Raw genomic sequence first — 21,128 nt, 5'->3', positions numbered from 1 at the left:
GTTCAGTCCATAAGTGTGACCCCGAACTTCCAGTTGCCTGTCACTTTAATTCTCCGCTCCATTCCCACTCTTATCTCTCTGACTTCAGTCTCCTACACTGTTCCAACGAAGCTCAACATGAGTTCAAGGAACAGCACCTCATCTTTCGATAGGTTCAGCCTTTTGGACTCAACATTGAGTTCAACAATTTCAGATCATAACCTCTACCCCCATTTTTTTGGGATGTCAGCTGCTGACGATTCTGCTATTCCCATTTACACCTCTTCTAGACCCATCTTTTGTTCCTTTACTTGTCCCATTACCATCTCCTTTTACCTCCCAGCATCATCCCATTTGTCTTTTAATCTTTCCAGCATCCACCCTATCACAGACCTTCCCTTTTGTTCTTTCCTCTCCTACCCTTTCCCTGCTGTTGCATTTAAAACCTGTTATAGCTCTAACTTTTTTCAGCCCCACCCCATATCTCTCTAATCTCCTTCAGCAGTGGGTGGGGTGGCTTGACCCATCCACCTCCACGGAGGTGTGTGGGGGACCTGACCCATCCACGTCCATGGCACGAACCTGGTATTGCAGTACTTCCAGGAACGGTGCAGTGGCTCTAGGCCTTTTGGCTAAGAGCATTGGCGCAGAGTGATCCTTGAATGGGCCCAAGGTGACCTCTGGCGTTTGTGATTTGACAAAGAATTGGAACGATTGGCTACGAATTTATTTTAAAAAAAAAAATAATAAAAAAAATAAAAAATAAAAATTAAAAAATAAAAATTAAAAAAAAATCACAACCTCCCCAGAGATATCTGCGCTCCTCTAATTCTGCCCTCTTGAGCATCCCTGGTTATAATCGCTCAACCATTGGTAGCCGTGCCTTCTGTTGCTTAGGTCCTAAGCTCTGGAATTCCCTGCTTGAACTTCTCAGCCTCTCTTTCCTCCTTCAAGATGCTCCTTAAAACCTACCTGGCTCGGTGTCAAATTTTTTGTCTCACAATACTCTTGTGAAGCGCCTCGAGATGTTTTACTACTTTAAAGGTGCTATATAAATGCAAGTTGTAATGGGTGTTCTTAAGAAAGGTCATTGACCTGAAACGTTAGCTATGTTTCTCTCTCCACAGATGCTGCCTGACCTGCAGAGTGTTTCCAGCATTTTATGTTTTTATTTCAGATTTCCAGCATTCACAGTATTTTGATTTTGTATTAGATATTTCGAACTTTTTGGTTGCAAAATATTATTTGAGGCTCCCTGATTAGTTAAAGCAATAATTAGCTGAGCCATACAGATCAGGAAGGCTCCAAGTTTAATCTCATGTCTGAGTTCATTCATCTCAGGGATGGGGGAGGGGGGTGCTATGCAATTGGCCTCAGTACCCCTGGACTATGGAGAGGAAAACCAGCCATTGCTATCCAGTGACCTTTGTGTATGTGTGGACATTGGGTGAAGATATGGCATGGCTGTGATAAATGTCACTATCAAACAGCCTGCTCAAACTCACTGACTAGGGTCACACATTAAAAATGAACACTTGGGCGAGATACCAGGTGGTTCCCATTGTCCATGAATTGGTGCCCAGAAAGTACTCAACATATTTACGAACGGAAGAGGGGAGGTCAAAATTGGCAAGCAGAGAAAAAAGAAAATGGATACATTTTTTTTAATCTAAATTATTGTCACAAATCAGAAAAATTAATTGAGTGACAATAAAAGTCACTGTAATATGATGATTATGCAAATATGAAAACTACTTCTAGAGTTGCCAGCCTATGTAAATGGGATAAGCTAACATAACTAATGTTTGAGAATTAGTTGTAATAAGCATCTTGAGCTTCCTCCCTGATCACCATAATTTAGATTTCCACTAGCCTTCTAAGTCAATGATTCGCAATCTTTTTTGGTTGAAGGACCCCTTTCAAATTGATTAGTAATCACAGACCCCCGAAGAACCCCTTTGCAAATTGATTAATAATCATGGACTCCCCATCTAAATTATACTATAATACTCATACTTTGAAAGTTCTGCATGTAAAGAGTGTTTTAATAATGCTTTTAAAAAAACAGGCATTTACTTCCAGATATCAGTGAGGTGGATGTGCCTGCTTCTCACTGCAATCTGTTTAATCTTGGTGTGATGTTTAACAGTTTATTTCTACGCCTCCCTTTGCTAACATCTCTTCAACCCTCCAGTAAGCCAGATGTCACTTGAGCACCTCCAATGACTTCATGGTTAATACACTCACACGTGTGACACTCTTCACAGACCAGGAAGGTCTCAGGTTAGAACCCTGGTCTCCAATGACTTGGTTGGTGTCAAAGAGTGCTGAGGATCGCTACAATTGGTGTCAGCACCCTACCCCAAGAGAAAAGTAAAAGGGGTCAAATTTCCCAATCCTGATTACTATCCAAAGACTCCTGCTGGAAGTGTACTTGTGCGGGTACGGATGAGGTCAAGATCAGCTCAGCTGTCATAGCATGCCAATACTTAGTATCCAGGTCCACACAAAAAATGGACATATGAACAAAGTACCACAGAACAGCCAGCACCAAAACCAATACTCATAGCTTCAGGTCAGGAAGGGAGGAAATTAGGTGAAAATTTAAATCCACAAGTTTTTCTTTCATGTTTCATTTCAGTAGGGCCCTGTTGACGACCTCGTTAGAAAGATTTGTTCATTAATGTCCTCTATCCCTAAGACCGCTATCATCATTCCTTTTGATTTAATTTAACTTGGTTCGCCCTTTAGCTAGATCCCCACACTCACTTCTAAATGCTTGGATTTGTCCACCCCCCCAAAAATAGTTTAATTTCTGAAAAAAGATGTTCCAGTAAATCGGAAATATCAATTCACATACATAAAATTTAATTCCACGATTTGCTTATTTCTGCTTGCTCAACTTGAAATCGAAACAGTTGATTCACCTATTGGAGCAGGCTGCTCTTCAATGGATTAACATTAATTGCGTCAATTTCAACCAGGATTTAGTGAGGTGGGTTGATTCGGAATCACGTGTGGATGCTTGGGAAGATCCAAATTTTATTTAATGCGATTGGAAGGATTACCAGCTGTGTTTACCCCTCCAACGGCGATTGGGCCTCTAGTCCTCCAGCGACGAGCCTTCACCCCTCCAACAGCGATCAGGCCTCTCCTCCACGACGATGGCTGGACCTCTCCTTCCCCACAGGTGACTTCCTCAATGGCGATCGGATCCTCTTCTCCTACAACAGCGGTTGGCCCCCCCTCCTCCTTCAGCGACGACTGGACCTCTCCTACCCCACTGATGACCTGGCCTCTTCTCCTCCTCCAGCACGGGTGAGTACTATGGCTGTGACCCCCCGACCTTCCACTCTGAATCCCAGTGGGCCACTGACCATCCCAATGCCGTCCCCCAAACAAGCCTCGGACCACCTACCATCAAGGGTGCTACTCAGCGCCGAGCCTGCGGTCAACATCTCGCCGTAGGTAACTAGGCCCATATAGCAGTGTCTGGTCTCCAGTTGTCTTGGACCCCTTGCCACTGGATCAAGACCTTGCTCAGCTAAGCCTGTGTGGCAGCGACCACCCCACGCTAAAAGAACTCACGCACAGGCATCTTCCATTCCTCAATGATGATTAGGATCTCGTGCAAAGCTAGAGATGATGTTGCTGCTGTATTTCTCCTCCATACCCTTAGAATAGATACACTTGATGTAGTTTCCGCTGCCGGCTTCTCGCTACATAATCCCTGCACTGCCGCTCGCTACCCTACTGATTTGCCGTTTGCATTCACAGGGTCCCTATGTCAGTCCGTCTTACAGGCCTGAAACCTGCGGCTGGAGTGTTTGAGCGGGCCTGCTGTTGACTCACTGCAGCCGGGTGTCCCCCAGCGGATTCTTGTGCAAACCCCACCGGGAGGGCAGCCACGTCACGCAATTGAATCAGGAAGGTACCGAGGTCACGCTACAAGGTAGGCTGAGGCTACTCCCCCTCAACCTACCTTCACACGCAGGAAGTCCCACCTTCGCCACACACCGATTGGATGATAATCATTAATAACGTGCCAAACAAACCACCAAAGACGGTGTTTGGATAACAGAACCGTCAATCAGCCCCCGACGTCAGGGAATTTCTGTTTATAAAGTTTAGTCGGTGTCAACAGTAAACGCCTCACTCGTGAAGTGAGGTACGAGAAGGGGTAAAAATACTTAAACCCGACCACCCAGCAGAGTGTAAAAATAATATACTGCGGATGCTGGAGATGAAATAAAACAGAAAATGATTGAAATACTCAGCAGGTCAGGCAGCATCTGTGGAGCGAGAAAGAGAGTTAACGTTCTGACGAAAGTAATTGACCTGAAATATTAACTGTTTCTCTCTCCACAGAGCGTTTGCTTTCAGAAGTCAAACTGCAATCTGTAAGCAAACCACTTTGCACTAACTACTTAAAAGTAGGGAGAGAGATAGAAGGACAATTTGTCAATGTTTCGCGTCTCTGCGGACTCCAGTTTGAGAACCACTGCTCTAAGTCGCCTGCCACATGCTAACACTATTAAATTATAGGCAGTGTATTTTTAAACCAGAATATTTGAAATATTTATGGAAATAGAGGATGTTTCCTAAACAAACCTGACATTTCAAAAAGTGCAATTTATTATCAGGTCATGTCTTCTGGGCTGCTACGCAAGGGTTCTGTATTTCACATGATGCACACCTACGTGTGACTTTAGAATATAAATTTTAATAAATGTACTTACTTGCGTTGGAACATTTCTTCTTCTTTTTTCAAGTTAATTTCCATTCTATAGATTTTGTCCTCTAGTTCCTTTATCCTGATAGACAGATAAAGAGAAACTCACAATGTACAAAACTTTCTGTTTCACAGAGATCTATCCAACTCAAAACTTTGCATGAAAATGGGAGCTTCTATTCCACTTTGAAAGGAGAGTAACACTTTAAAATTGCAGCTTACATGACCTTAATGCTGGAGCACTCACAACTCCTTGCAATTTTTTCTATATGATGGAATATAAAGTTACTGCAATAACAATCAGGTCATATTCTACCCAAACAAATAAGTGTGATTAGTTGACAATATGCTCATACACTAACTGAGACCAGCAGACAATGCCCAGTGACTGAAGTCTGCCAGCAACAGGCCACTCCCTGATATTACAATACACAGATATAGATGAACATGGTCAGAAATGAAGTTTTTTTTATTTTTCTTCCCCAATTTTTTCCCCTCTCCTCCTGAAGGCATTGAGCCCCTGCTGGAGTATAGTTCCACTCATGCCAGTTCTCCTCACTCAAGTGGCTATCAAATCTTGTGTGACCCTTGACAGTGAGTGTTGACTGAGCTACTCACCAACGGGGAGGTGCAACGAGACCTGGATGTCATAGTACATCAGTCATGCAGGTGATGAAAGTTGGCATGCAGGTACAGCAGGCGGTGATGAAGGCAAATAGCATGTTGGCTTTCATAGCGAGAGGATTTGAGTACAGAAGCAGGGAGGGCTTACTGCAGTTGTACAGGGCCTTGGTGAGGCCACACCTTGAATATTGTGTACAGTTTTGGTCTCCTAATCTGAGGAAGGACATTCTTGCTATTGAGGGAATGCAGCAAAGGTTCACCAGACTGATTCCCGGGATGGCAGGACTGACATATGAAGACTGGATCGACTAGGCCTGTATTTACTGGAATTTAGAAGAATGAGAGGGGATCTCATAGAAACACATACAATTAACATAGAAACATAGAAGGTGCAGGAGTAGATGCAGGAAGAATGTTCCCGATGTCGGGGAAGTCCGGAACCAGGGGTCACAGTCAAAGGATAAGGGGTAAGCCATTTAGGACCGAGATGAGGAGCAACTTCTTCACTCAGAGACTTGTGAAACTGAAATTCGCTACCACAGAAAGTTGTTGAGACCAGTTTGTTAGATATATTCAAAAGGGAGTCAGATGTGGCCCTTATGGCTAAAGGGATCAAGGGGTATGGAGAGAAAGCAGGAATGGGATATTGAAGTTGCATGATCAGCCATGATCATATTGAATGGTGGTGTAGGCTCGAAGGGCCGAATGGCCTACTTCTGCACCTATTTTCTATGTTACTCGACCCTGGGTAGGAGCAATGGGTAGAAATCGCAATCAAACCCAATCCTGTCTTCACCCAATGTTCACACAAAAATTTCCAGAATATGAATGGCTCATTTTCCTAATGTACAGGCGCCGAGGCCAATTATGGCATACCTGCTGAAATCAGCTAACCCAGCACAGACCGTATATTAATTCCTTCAAGTGAGAGCGGGACCTGTTTTGGGCTGGCCGAACCCGTGGCCATAATTGTCAGCACGACCTGGCAATCGGCTGAAAAAAAAACAACAGGCGTCGCCAGCAGCGACACCTCCCCATTAAGGGTGGCTGTGCCACCAAGCCACAGAGAGTGTACCAACTGCAAAAACTTTCGGGGGCACCGATCGGCGGCGGCACTCCTACGGGGCAATTCCGGGAATGGTGCAATTTCCTGAGGGGCAATGTCGGGAATGCATCGCCGCCGGTCGGTAAGGGGTCAGCACGTGCACACTGCGGTGGGAAAATGGGCGCAGCGGTCCCGTACACCGCTCCAAACCTGAGGAAGGGCAATTTTTAAAATGGCGGCCCCTCTGCAGAGACTCAGTGGCCATTCCTCACCGACCCGTGGCCGCTGCTTTCAGGAGGCCAGAGGCATTATAAAAAGGGGCAATTATCGCCCGTTGGACTTTTCAGCACTGAAGGAAGGTGACTGAGAAGGGACTTTATAGAAGTACAAAGTAGTACAGAACTTTATTTTTATATCCACAATAAATTAAATCTGCTAATCCAGCTCCTCAATTTGTCCAGATGACCTTGAGTGCTGCTGGTCACATGACTTAGTGCCATCAGCAAACTCTATCACTAAACACTCCTGTTTCCATATTATTTACAATTAGAGTAATCAATAAATCCAGAGCACCGTCCTGTAGAACTCAACATTAGTCACTCCACTAAGGCAGAGTATAGTATATTTATCAACACATTCTGCCATCTATTTCCAAACTGACTTTCAGTCTGCCTGGTTAATTTCCCATTAATTTCATTCACTTTCATTTGTTTTTGAGATCATCATGGTTAGGGATATTAGTGCTGGGCAATGGAACTTTTTAGCATCAAGTTCCTTCTGCTCTGTCCCAACAATGTGCCTCAGCTCCAACCTCCGAAAACATACCAACCATGCTGTGGACCCCTCTGAATCATGTTGCCAAGTAGAAGTAAATTAGGGACAATTGTCAGGCCATTAGGAACTGCCCTCTTGAGTATCCCTGATTATAATCGCTCAGCCATCGGTGGCCGTGCCTTCAGCTGCTTGGGCCCTAAGCTCCGGAACTCCCTCCCTAAACCTCTATGCCTCTCTACCTCTCTTTCCTCCTTTAAGACGCTCCTTAAAACCTACCTCTTTAACCAAGCTTTTGATCATCTGCTATAATTTCTTATATCATTACTGTGAAGCGCCTTGGGACTATTTTGCTACGTTAAAGGCGCTATATAAATAAAAAGTTGTTGATGTTGGATAGAGGATGCCCAAACCCACTTCAAGTAGGACCATTATACTTTCAGTCCTTCAGCCTGGATTTGATCTCAGATCCTAGAAGTGAAAGGCCAGTGCCTTACCCACTTCCAAACAACGTTATAACTATTTGAAAAGCTTCATGTACAGAAATGTATAACAAAAATAAGTAAACTACACCCACTAGCTAGTATTTATACATTATTGTCAAAAAATCCAACAGATTATGGCGATGGTCTGTAAGTCATATCTCAAGGGATTTAATAAAAAAATGAAAAATAAACATTTTCACACAACACATACCTGACTTCATTTAAGGCGACTACATCTTTCAATTCCCACTCCTTTCTTTGAAGCTGTTTATCCATTTGACGGTTTGTTTTCTCTGCTGTTTGAAGTGATTCTGCAGCCTTTGCTCCCGCCTCCCTCAGCAGCTCCAACTCTTTTGAGAGAAGCTTCACCTGTAGTGGTCAATTATAGGTCGATATAGAAATGTTTCATTATTCTTCAAGTCTAAGCTGTAGCATTATAGGTGAAGAATTTATATAGACATTACATATAGTGGAACTTCGAATAACTGCACTCTTGAGTGCTCACAAGAATTTTCATGGGAGTCTGGGCCAATGTTCTATTTCGTTTTATTTTTGGTGCATGGTCCCTTTAACGGGCTGCACGGCCCATTCAAATCTTTGCGCATGTGTGGTTTCTTCAATGTCAAAACTGGTGAGCGGCCACACAGGACTTCCAGACTGCGGCTGCGCAGCTTAGCGGGAACGCTGGTCTGGGCTTAGTTAGGCATAAACCAGCAAAAATGCAATTGAGCATTTTTATATGATACAAGTTGATGTCATCTCCCTTTGCCCCTCCTAATCTCTCTCTCCTTCTCTGCTCTCCCTCCTCTCTTATTTTCAATTATCCGTTCTAAAACCAGTTGACCTAAAAACTAAATTTGGTATTGAGTCGAAATGTGCAATGCCATTGGGAATCAACTAGTATGATTTATATGGGGTGGAGGAGAAGGATGGAGGGGTGAAGAAGATAGGCAAGAAGGGAAAGTTGCACACACATTTGCATTGTGTCAGCTCCAGTTGTTTAACTGGAGCTGGTAAAAATATGAACATGCACTTAGGACATTCAAAATAGTTCCAAAGGAATCAGTATACCTTGGTTTTATGCTATGTCACAAATTTGGGTCTGTTGTAGTTACTTTCCTTAGTTCAGTCCCTTAAGTGGTCGGACCATCTTACTTTTATGGGAACTGACTCACGCTGTCCTATATCTACTTATATAAAAGCGTAACCCAACGAGGTTACAATAGCAATGTACGACCTGGATCAGATACTCGTCTCTTTCACTTGTATATTTTTTCAATCTTTCTGAAGGTGTATCGAGTGGACACTTAGTGAGATGATAAGACATGGATCATCAATTTGCTTTATTACCCATCTATCATCTCAGATCTCTTTTCCTTTTATTGGCAGGAACATACTAGGCTTTACAATACAATATTTAAAGTAACTTATTTTTTTCAATCTTTTCGTGGAAAAAGAGTCAAAAAATCCAAAACTGTGACATACTTGCAATTTACTATTGGATTCACTCTGGCATACAATTGACATTTTAAAAGTAATCTTTTAAGTTTGATAAAAGTTATGCCATGACTATAACCAATGAGAACACAAAGCCTGAGACATGTCTGTTAATACATAGTCCACAACCACAGAAATGTAACATTACACTAGACCCTTTCCTGGCTTTCAAGTCCACTAGACAGGTGGGAGGTTCAGAACAATTGTGTTACCAGAACATCAGATAATCTGATCATTCATGATGCCAGGGCCTTCCTCAGTCAGTCACCCATTGTCAATTTGATAAATTCAATAAAAAGTTGATAGACTAACAGCGCAAGGGAAATAGTCTGTTTATGCCAAGCACTTCACTTCAGTTCATGACAGATAACAACAACTTCTTTTTATATAGCGCCTTTAACGTAGTAAAACGTCCCAAAGCCTTCACAGGAGCGTTATGAAACAACTTTTGACACAGAGCAACATAAGGAGATATTAGGGCAGATGAACAAAAGCTTGGTCAAAGAGGTTTTAAGGAACATCTTAAAGGAGGAAAGAGAGGAAGCTATTTAAGGAAGGATATACTTGCATTGAAGGCTGTTCAGAGAAGGTTCACTAGTTTGATTCCGGAGGTGAGGGGGTTGGACTTATGAAGATAGATTGAGTAGGTTGGGCCTATATATATTGGAGTTCAGAAGAATGAGAGGTGATCTTATCGAAACATATGAGGGGGCTCAACAAGGTGGATGCAGAGAGGATATTTCCACTCATAGGGTAAACTAAAACTAGGGGACAGCCTCAGAATAAGTGGCCACCCATTTAAAACTGAGATGAGGAGGAATTTCTTCTCTCAGAGGGTTGTAAATCTATGGAATTCTCTGCCCCAGAGAGCTGTGGAGGCTGAGTCATTGAATATATTTAAGACGGAGTTAAGACAGATTTTTGAGCAATAAGGGAATAAAGGGTTATGGGGAGCGGGCAGGGAAGTGGAGCTGAGTCCATGATCAGATCAGCCACGATCTTATGAAATGACGGAGCATGCTCGAGGGGCCAGGTGGCCTACTCCTGCTCCTATTTCTTATGTTCTTATGAAGAGAGGCGGAGCGGTTCAGGGAGGGAATTCCAGAGCTTAGGGCATTGGCAGCCGAAGGCACAATCACCAATGGTCGGTTGAGCGATTGAAATCAGGGATGCTCAAGAGGCCAGAATTCGAGGGGAGCTGACATCTCGGTGGGTTGTAGAGGAGATGACAGAGATAGGAACGGGCAAGGCCATGAAGGGATTTGAAAACAAGGATGAGAATTTTTAAAATTGAGGCGTTGCTTAACCGGGAACCAATGTTGGTCAGCGAGCACAGGGGTGATGGGTGAACGGGACTTGGTGCGAGTTAGAACACGGGCAGCAGAGTTTTTGGATGACCTCAAGTTTACGGAGGGTAGAACGTGCGAGGCCAGCCAGGAGTGCATTGAAATAGTCAAATCGAGAGATAACAAAAGCAACATACATGCTTTATAGCTGGTGGATCCAAGTGTCAATCATCCAATTTGTGGAAGTTTTAAGTGTGTGAATGTTGCAATCATTAAACATGTTGATCATTAATGAAAAATTATTTTTGAAAGACTAAATTACATCACAAATAAACTTCAGCTGGAGTAACCTTTCTAGAGCTGACTACATATCATTACTGTTCGAAGCAGCTGTTAATCCTAAAATACAATTTTTTTTTGTCTACCCAAGTTCACCCAAAGTACATTGGAGAGCGGGTAGAACATTTTGATTGGAGTCTTTCAGGAGACTTTTACAGTGACTAGAAGCAATTTTCTTTTTTTACATTTAGGCCTTTGTGGGCATAGTCTGAAGTACGTCTGTGTAATAGAGTTTAATATAGCTACTCAGACATGTATGGTAATGGTTAGATTACTCATAATTTTTTCCAGTCTAGATTTGCAGATAGCTTGTCTCTTACTACAAGTGCACAATCTATCTCTCAGATACCTATAGGCACTGAATTAGTGACAAGCCTGTCAGAATAACAGGAACAAAGCAATTAAAACTCCCACAAACCTTCAGTTCACTGGTAAGTACCACATTACTCATTTCATCTGCTCGGAGGGTGAACTCATACTCTCGACCTCTCATCTCGGCATCAAACTCTGCTAACATCTCCTGAAAGAAAACCAAATGCACAAATTGATGCTGAAATGCCAATGTATAGGGCTTTAACTAAAAGCAGTTAAAACTAAGGGTGCAAATCACTTCATATTCTAGTCTTTACATTTTATTGAATGACCTTTGTGAAATTTAAAACACATTACTATCCCATGTGCAATAACAATCTCCAGTGAATTAATCCCGTTTAATTAACTGCCATTTCATTCCAAAAATCTCCAGTATTTAAAAAAAAATACAAGTCCCCAATTTTGTTTGCCTCTGACAATATTTCTTTTTTCTCTGCTCTTCTTCTGAAATCACTGACTCCTACTAAGAAACCGTCCCATAGGCACCAACTAGTATTTCACCCAAGTGACTATTCTTCATGTATTTGACTGCGGACACGTCACACGCCAAGCCCCATTCTATTTTCATATGTCCATAAAATGTATTTTCCAACATGAGGTGTATGAGGTTCCTGTGTGTTTGGGGAAGGGAAGGTAAGGGGCGGGATCTCTGGACATTCCATTGATGATTTGGCCGACCATCTTATAAAGCACTGGGTAGCGCTCTAGAGCAGGAACCCTGGCTGTTAGTTCCCCTCCCTAGCCCAGAGGTACTGAGGACAATTGTAGCATGCTAGCACCAACCTGACTTGAAATCAGCTAGCTCAGCATAAGCTGGGAATCAGAGGTAATCGGGTATCCTAAACAACTCTGTGCCAGTGTCACCAACTACTAATAATCTACTTGAGAAGAGGTTCCACCGGATACTTCCACTACCACTAGTGAAACTACCACCAGTGGAAAAGCCAAATGTCTCCCATTGGCCTTACTTGCATCAAATCTGCCATCTCAATTCTGGCCGTAGGTGGGCAGAGCTCTGGTTCTGCCTGTACTGGCCAGCAAGACGTTTTTGCCACCTCCAACAGTTGGGAATTCAAAAACCACAATGACAAAGTTACACATTTGACTTTGTACTAGCTGCTGCATATGTGCAGTGTTTCATTACTGTTTTGGCAACTCATTTAGCTCATTTAGTTGGTGCCGAGTCAATCTCACAGTGTAAATTGGACAATCTGGCAATAATGATTCAGTTTTAATATAAAAAGGGGACTTCGATACATTTTTAGAAAAAAAGCATTAAATTTTAAAATGCAAGAAATGTTGTTTTACATTTATTAAGTGCAGTGTAAACATTATAGAAATAAACCCTGGCAATCAATTTCAAAGAGTTCTGGAGAAAGCATCATTCGAATGGCTATAATTGTGTAAACTCAGCAGACATTGCATTGGTCCCGTAGCAACTCCACCAAAGTAACCAAGGAAATAGTGTAAATGGGAAGCGGTGACAATCTCCAACATGGTCCACTTTAGACTGCAGGGAAATTATTTAAATTTGAGTGGAATGCTAATTGATGCTTTATGAAGTAATAATTTGGCTTATCTAAGACTACATTTACTCTAAACTGCAGCATTAGTGCAAAGCAAAACTGTTTCACATCGATGCGGCAGTTATAGTGCAAATGCAATCGAAGTCCAGAGTCAGGAGCAAAGCAATAAAACTTCTTGGAGGAGGGAGCATGACTGCTTCACTTCAGAGTCAGTTTACACCTTAACACCCAATTTACACTACACATGCTTAATATTGGTGCAGAACTGAAACTGTTTTGCACCAATGCTATATTTGTAATGTTAATGCACCCTTACTTACATAGAGGAAGTTCTCAAAGAACTGTAATTGAATTTATCATAAGACATTTATTCCTTAAACATTTTATTTGTGCTATGACATCATGCAGTACCATTTGAATAGCTGAGTAAAAAGGTACAGAAATGTTCTGCTTGGATCAGAATTTCAATAGACTACTCTAAAGTCTGCTCTGATGGCTCAGCATTTTGGCCAGTGAATAACTAATTCAGACCAGAAAAGTCCCAGGTTCGTCTGTGGTACCCGATATCAGTTGGGTGTTGGTAAAGTTGCTACCATTGGCTTTTGTGCCTTTGGAATAGGGAAGAGGAAAATCAGCCAGAGTTTGTTCTCCTGACTGCTATTCACAAACCACTTCTAGAAATGCATGTGTGGAAATTGGATTAGGACAGATCAGGCTTGGCTATGATGCCACTGAGGCAGAATAGCCTGCCAACACTCAGCATCAAGGCTCACATATAATTCTTACTTGGACGAGTTACCATAGGGTACCTGGCACCCATCGATCTGTACCCTTGGAAGAAGTCCATGCCCTCAGAAGAGGAAAGTAAAAAGACATAGAATTTGTACTTTAGTTCTTTTAATTACGTGTGTAAATGAGTTTAATTTTTGAATAAAAGCATAGAATATGAACGTGCAGAGATGCTAGAGCATGACTCTATTATGATGTGCAAAGAAATTTACAAACTCAAAGAATATTTCATTTTTGATCCTGAATTTGAAATGCAAATCCACTAGAATCATATTTGGATCAAAAGTGCAGATTTCCAGAACAAATTTTCAAAATATATATATTTTCTATTTTGAGACATTCATCTCAGTTATAAAATATTCCGATTAAATAAATTAATTTAACATTTCATATCGTATCCCAGTTCACTGCCCTGTAAATGCAGAGCTGCCTGTATTTTTTTCCAAGTTTTGTGAAAGGCGAGAATTGTCTGTGACTGTAGCAACCGTTTGGATTTGATTTAGCTCTGGACACTGCTGTAGGTTTGATAAAGTGCAATTCTTCATGTGGGGTAGTCTTTGGTTGCACTTGTATTTTTCCTTTCATTCAGAGACATGTGTACACAAAACGATAGAGGTGCATTAAAGGTGCATTAATCTTGAACCAGTTTTCTCCAAGCTCTTACTGCCCATTTCAGTGGGTTGATTAATTATATTTTCACCATTGTTTTGCTTCAAACATGCTCGAAAGCACTTGCCAAGAACTATAAATAAACTTCAGCATTAGTGTTTTAAAACTTCCTCGATATTTAAATTTCAGTGCTTCAACTTTTCACCATGGAGCAGAAGGTGCCTTTTAGAATCATAGGGCTCAATTTGCGCGTTTTTTCTGGCGTAATTATTTAATTCAAAGTTTTCCCCTGGAATCTGCCCCAATGTAATTGCTTTAGTTACGATTTTTCTACGTTAGGTTTTTTTGACTGTCTGCACCAGTTTTCAGCATTTTTCGCAGTTTGCCCAAAACATTTTTTCCTAGGTCGGCATATCTGGCCACTCTTGCAAAACCTTCTGTCGAGTTAACAGAAAGCAGCGCCACACTGAAAAATCGACGCTGAAAGACACCATTGTTTTTCATCGAAGTTTTTGGAGGGAGTCTCTAACACTTCAAATATCCATAATAAAGTTAAACTTTTTTTTACCTTTCAACGGAGTACATGGAAATTTCTTGGAATTCTTAAGTTTTCATTTTTTTTTTTATTTGCGCGCCACCACCGAATATCTTCAAGCAGGGCTGGAGGGGGGTCATAATGTTGGCTGTCAGAATCGACCCTGCACCCAGACACGTGGGCTCGGGACTCAGCTAGAAAACAAGTCCATGGGGGAGAGGTAGCGATCTGAAGGCTTCTGCACTGAGCCCGGGGGGGAGGGTGTTGAGGTGGCGATCTGAAGGCTTTTGCACTGAGACTGGGGAGGAGGTGCCGATCGGAAGGCTGCTGTACTAGGCATAAAACTGCAATGAGTTTGGGAGGATGGGGGGAGAAGGGGAGAAGTCACAAGACTGCAATGAGTTTGAGGGGGGAGGGGGGGGAAAGGAGGAGAAGTCACAAGACCTGGGTGTGGTCCAACCATACAGACCTTGGGGAGAGAGAACAAAGAACCTGTCCTGCCTGCTGTGTTAATAATGGAACAAATAATGAAAATGATTCAGATTTAATGTAAAATATATTTTATTCAAAAGTTTAACAAACAGTTCTTTGTACTTAACTTTAATAAAATTATTCTTGTATCAAACTTTAAAGTTTTCAGTTCCGATCACTTACAAACTTTAAGATCACATATTAACTTTTAAACTTGTAAATTTACATAACTTACAAAAATCTTTTAATTTGAGAACAGTTACAACAGTTAAATCCTGGTCGCCGTTTTGGAGCATGGGCAGGAACATCGGCAGAGCCCAGGTACAGAGGAGTGGGAAGGTCAGGGCGGATGAGCGGCGAGTGTTTGTGGCGAGAGGTGGTGAATGTTTATGGCGGAGGAGCGGCGAGAGATCGTGGCGGTGGTGCGACAAATGAGGGTACGGGGCCCAGAAGAGCCGAGGGCCCAGGGTCAGCACAGGCCAGCCCACACTGCGATATGTGTGCCCGCTAGGTCCGTGCTGCAGAGCAGGTCTCCAGTCGTCTTGGTTAATCCTTGCCACTGGATAAAGGCCTAGCTCTGTCAAACCCGTGTGGTGGCTGGTGTGCAACGGTCACCACACGTTAAAAAAATTCACGCACAGGCATCTTCCACCCCCTCAATTGGAGTTCAGGACTGGAACATCGGGTCCTTCATCAAAACATCTGTGAACTCGTGGAAGCAAATCATCCTTGTTCGAGGGACCGCCTATGATGAACAATAATAACAGCAGCAAAGAAAGGCTGCACCCATCTCTCCTCCACCTTATTTAAGACCGCCCGCCGCACTTGTTCTTGGTGACTCCACCACCCCTGCCCGCAGGCGGCGGTGTAGTGTTTCAGGGGTTGGTACCAAGCTTATTCTTTCTAAGATCTTAGGTAGTACACGCACTTGTTGGGGGGGGGGGGGGGGGGGCGGCAGGCAGGCAGCAATGTGGAGGGCCCAGGCGACAATGTGGAGGGCCCGGCTTGGGGTTCTTCAGAGACTGGTGTGGGGATTGGAGTGGGAGTGGGAGTTGATTCTGTCAATGGGCACGGTGTCTGGGCGTGTTCCCTTATTGCAGCAGCTAACTCCAACATCCCCGTCCCTCATGTGCCCTGACAGTGTTTCAACCACCTGAAACATTCCCTCCCTCATGTTGAGCAAAACTGTCTCAACTACCTGTGACATTCCCGCCCTCATGTTGAGTAATAGTGTTTGCACCATCTCTGACACTCCCTCCCTGATGTTCACTGACAGTACATCAGCTACCTGTGACATTCCCTCTCTCATGGTCACTGACATCGTTCCCATTTCTCGTGAGATTGCAGTTACTTCTCCCAACAGTCCTGCTACCTCATCACCCACCCCACTGATGGTGTCCAGGAGTGATCGGGTAAGGTCAATGCTCTCTACACTCATTACCATCATCTGAACCACATCTGTTAGATCCTGCACCTCAGGAGAGCGCGCTCGAGCTATCCTTCCCCTCCTCCCCACGGGTGTGGCTCGCACCCCACCACTGGGACCCGCAGCCACGGAAAATGGGGCCCTGGGTGTGCCTCACTGCACCCCCATCACTGGGACCCGCAGCCTCGGACGTTAGGAAACCATAGAATGTCCAACCACTTAAACCACTAGTCACGGCACTAAGGGGCTGGCACCTCAGTGGGCGGCACCTCCACCAAAGTCAGTAAAACAGTGGGGGCTTCATCCATCTCCATTCCCTTCCCCTCACCCCCATGATCTTGGTCTGGAGGGTGGGATTTGAAGACGTTCTCCTCTTCAGACTCGTCCTCGTCTGAATCTTCTTCTGCATCGTCAGGGTTGGCCTCAAGTTCTGCAAAATATAACAGAACACAGACAAATGGTCAGCAGCAGAGGAGGGGGCAGGGTGGCATGAGTAGGCTCACACAGCACAGGCAGCAGGCTGATTTGAAAGACCACGATGAATGATAACACATTACATCAACTGAAGCGTAGCTGACGGAAACATCCCCATGAACCAAAGCACGGCTAGCCCGCGCAGTACTTAACATTTAACAAAGCCAGACTGTGGAATTTGCAGGACTTACCCTCTCCCTCGAGTGTGGGCCCAGCTTGTGCAGTGTTGGTTGCTTTTCTCCAGGCAGGACCCATCAAAGCAGCGACCCTGTCTTCCAAGGGTGTCAGTGGCTGCAGATTTGCCGGGCCTCCTCCTGTTCGAGTTCTTTCCCTTTTATTATGTGCCACCTTCCTCAGCAAAGATGAAAATGCAACTTTTTAGAGAGGGTGTCTTTCTGCTGGGTGGGACATATACAGCTGGTCACATTTACAATTGCAATTCCATTGAACAAATGAAAATATTACTTACACTAACTACTTGGCCAAGGTCCTGCCACTTCTTTTTACACTGGCCTCCAGATCTCGTGGTGGTCAGCATTTCGCAGTGATCTTCTGAAACTTGGTTCCAGCATTTCTTCATTTCTTTGGGTGGAATTTTTGTGTCCAGCTCGTGCCAGCTGGTCTCAATCACAGTAACGAGTGCCTCCACTTCATCCTGTAAGAAATTCTTGGTCCTTGCACCGCGTTGCATCTTGTATTGCTGCAGATCCGATTTTTCCAATGCTCTCACACAGCACTCCTTCTCACACAACTGGCTCTTTAAAAATGGCCGACTGCCAACCCGGAGCTGTACTGCGCGTCCATTGAAATAATGTCAAAAACTTCTTTTTTTGTCGCGCATGCGCAGAAGGTGCAGCATCGTTTTTTCGGCGCAGAAGCAGGCTCCACCTCCAAAGTTTCCCCGATGTATAATTCAAATTTGGCGACGCATGGCGTGTCCAGTCACGGGGAAACTTTGGCAAAATATTTCTGCCGCATTTCTGGCCTAGAAAAACGGGCATAACTCTGGCAATACGCCAGAAACGGGCTTGGGCAAAATTGAGCCCGTAGAATGGTTACAGCACAGAAGGAGGCCATTCGGACCTGTTGAGCCCATGCTGGCTCTCTGCAAAAGCACTTCAGTTAGTCCCACTCCACTGTCCTTTCCTTGTAGCCCTAGAATTTTTTTTCCTTCAAGTACTTTATCCAATTCCCTTTTGAAAGCCACAATTGAATTTGCCTCCGCCATCCTTTCAAACATTGCATTCTCAATCATATCCGCTCGTTGCATATAAAAGCTTTTCCTCATGTTGCCTTTGGTTCTTCTGTCAATCACCTTAAATCTGTCCTCTGGTTCTCGACCCTTCTGCCAATGGGAACAATTTCTCTCTACCTACTTTGTGTAGACCCCTCATGATTTTAAATACCTGTATCAAATCTCCTCTCAACCTTCTCTGCTCTAAGGAGAACAACCCCAGCTTCTCCAGTCTATCCACGTAATTGAAGTACCTCATCCCTGGAATCATTCTTGTAAATCTTTTCTTCACATCCAAGACCTTCACATCCTTCCTAAAGTGTGGTGCCCAGAATTGTACACAATACTCCCGCTGAGGTTAGACCAGTATTTTATAAAGGTTCATCATAAACATCCTTGTTTTTCTACTCTATGTCTCTATTTATGAAGCCCAGGATCCTGTATGCTTTTTTAACCGCTTTCTCAACCTGCCCTGCCATCTTCAATGATTTGTGCACATATAAATAAAACATTAACAAGTAAATCTGATCTCAGGACCCACAAATAAGCTGATGCATTTATTAGTTGCCCGTCTTTACTTTAGTTCACATTTCATTCTCATTAATGTTTATATTATTTACCTTTTAATTGACAAGGCAGCTCACCTCAACGCAGCTTTTACAAGCAGGAGCAAGTTTGAAGAGAATTGCAGTCCAGACAACATTTCTTTGCAAGTGCTGTCCTGTCAGTTACAGTGGATTCATAGTGTAAACTTGGACGACAAATTTAATTTTCAAGGAACTCTGAAATTGCCCCGTAAAACACACACTGAAGCTTACTTATCTCATTCTTGGCATTTGCACAGGCTCTGCTCTGCCAATTTCCCCTCGATAGGAATGGAAAGTCTGCCACCCCACTGGTAACTCCAAATGAGAACTGAGTTTAACATGGCCATGACAAAGACAGAAAACTCTGGTTCTCATGGAATCTCCACTGTGAGCAAACCTATTTTTTTCTTGATATAACCTAGTGAAAGTACTTTACAGCTTAAACAAACAAAACTCAAATACCGCTATGATTGTGTGCACTGACGTTGCAGCTGTTTTCAATGTACAAGGTGCTCAAGTCATTGAGGAATAATTCTTTATTATTTTGCTTTTAATCTGTTGGAACACTGTATAGTAGATTTTTTTTAAATGATTTATAAAGGAAAAAGGTGTGCACTTTTTGATAGTGTAACCCTTTGTTATTTGAATCCTTTTAGACAGATACCAGACTCATCCTTTTTCTCCCGTGAATAGTTTTCAGATGGCAGCTGTTGCTGATGATTCTGATATTCCCATTTACACCTCCTCGAGACCCATCTGTTGTTTCTTTGCTTGTTCCATTACCATCTTCTGATGCCTTGCACCATCATCTCTTTTGTCATTTAATCACTCCTGCCTCTCACAGACCTTCCCTTTTGTTCTTTTCCCCCTCGCTCCTTTCCTGCCCCAGCCCTGCACGAGATAGAAAAGGCCATCCGCCAGCTCAAGAACAACAAGGCAACGAGAGCTGATGGAATCCCCACTGAGGCACTAAAGTATGGCGGAGAGGCACTACTGGCACAAATGCATGACCTCATCTCTCTCATCTGGAAGGAGGAGAGCATGCCGGGAGATCTCAGAGATGCAGTAATCGTAACCACCTTTAAAAAGGGGGACAAAAGTCCGACTGCAGCAACTACAAAGGAATCACCCTGTTATTAGCCACTGGGAAAGTCGTCGCTAGAATCCTCCTCAACCGTCTTCTCCCTGTAGCCGAGGAGCTCCTCCCGAAGTCACAGTGCGGATTTTGTCCTCTATGGGGTACAACGGACATGATTTTTACAGTGCGACAGCTGCAAGAAAAATGCAGGGAACAACACCAACCCTTGTACATGGCCTTCTTTGACTTACAAAGGCCTTTGACACTGTCAACCGTGAGGGTCTATGGAGCGTCAAGCCAGACACCCCACCCACCCTTTCCTTCAATGACGGTCTGTCCCACCTGTGACAGAGGCTGTATTTCCCGTATTGGACTGTTCAGTCACCTAAGAACTCACTTTTAGAGTGGAAGCAAGTCTTCCTCGATTTCGAGGGACTGCCTATAATGACTTGTTTAAAACCTGATATGGCTCCAACTTTTGAGTTCTGACGAAAGGTCATCAACCTGAAACATTAACTCTGTTTTCTCTCTCCACAGATGCTGCTGTGCATTTCCAGCATTTTTTGTTTTATTTCAGGTTTCCAACATCCACGGTATTTTGCTTTTGTATCAGCACAGATTAACATTTGAATCTGAACCCTTCTGCTCTTTCTGGCTTTAAAATAGGCCATGGGAGAAGCTCTGTGTAACTTCAAACATCTCTTTTTCTACAGTCAAAAAACACAGCCTGAACAATAAAAGAAAGAAAGACTTACATTTATATAGTGCCTTTCATGACCACCGGAAGTCTCAAAGTGCTTTACAGCCAATGAAGGACTTTTTGAAGTGTAGTCACTGTTGTAATGTGGGACACGCAGCAGCCAATTTGCACACAACAAGCTCCCACAAACAACAATGTGATAATGACCAGATAATCTGTTTTTTTTGGTTGTGTTGCCTGAGGGATAAATATTGGCCAGGACACGGGGGATAACTCTCCTGTTCTTCTTCAAAATAGTGCTATGGGATCTTTTACGTCCACGTGAGAGAGCAGGTTTAACATCTTATCCGAAAGACGGCACATCTGACAGTGCAGCACTCCCTCAGTACTGAACTGGAGTGTCTGCTTAGATTTATGTATTCAAGTCCCTGGAATGGGAATTGAACCCACAACCTTCTGACTCATACATTGCAACTGTGCTGCTATAGTAAACACTGTTGCGTAAAGAGTTATTCACTTAATTCATAGCTACCAGAAGAGGACAGACTCAGATTAGCTATGGGGAAGTT

The 21,128-nt window shown here is 43.4% G+C and overlaps 1 protein-coding gene across 3 annotated transcripts in view; it reads right to left on the bottom strand.

The window, feature by feature from the left end:
- Positions 1-21,128, bottom strand: part of ccdc57 (coiled-coil domain containing 57) — a 159,136-nt gene that overhangs the window by 103,380 nt on the left and 34,628 nt on the right. For all 3 annotated transcript variants that reach the window (XM_070857664.1, XM_070857663.1, XM_070857665.1), the window contains 3 exons: positions 11,177-11,278; positions 7,848-8,005; positions 4,719-4,793 (listed from right to left, as the gene is read on the bottom strand). In XM_070857664.1, coding sequence (XP_070713765.1) covers positions 4,719-4,793; positions 7,848-8,005; positions 11,177-11,278 — 335 coding nt within the window. The remainder of the gene's footprint in view (positions 1-4,718; positions 4,794-7,847; positions 8,006-11,176; positions 11,279-21,128) is intronic.

This window comes from Pristiophorus japonicus, chromosome 16 (genome assembly GCF_044704955.1).
Source record: "Pristiophorus japonicus isolate sPriJap1 chromosome 16, sPriJap1.hap1, whole genome shotgun sequence".
In the NCBI taxonomy this organism is placed as follows: Eukaryota; Metazoa; Chordata; class Chondrichthyes; family Pristiophoridae; genus Pristiophorus; species Pristiophorus japonicus.
This window is presented reverse-complemented; position numbering and strand designations above follow the sequence as displayed.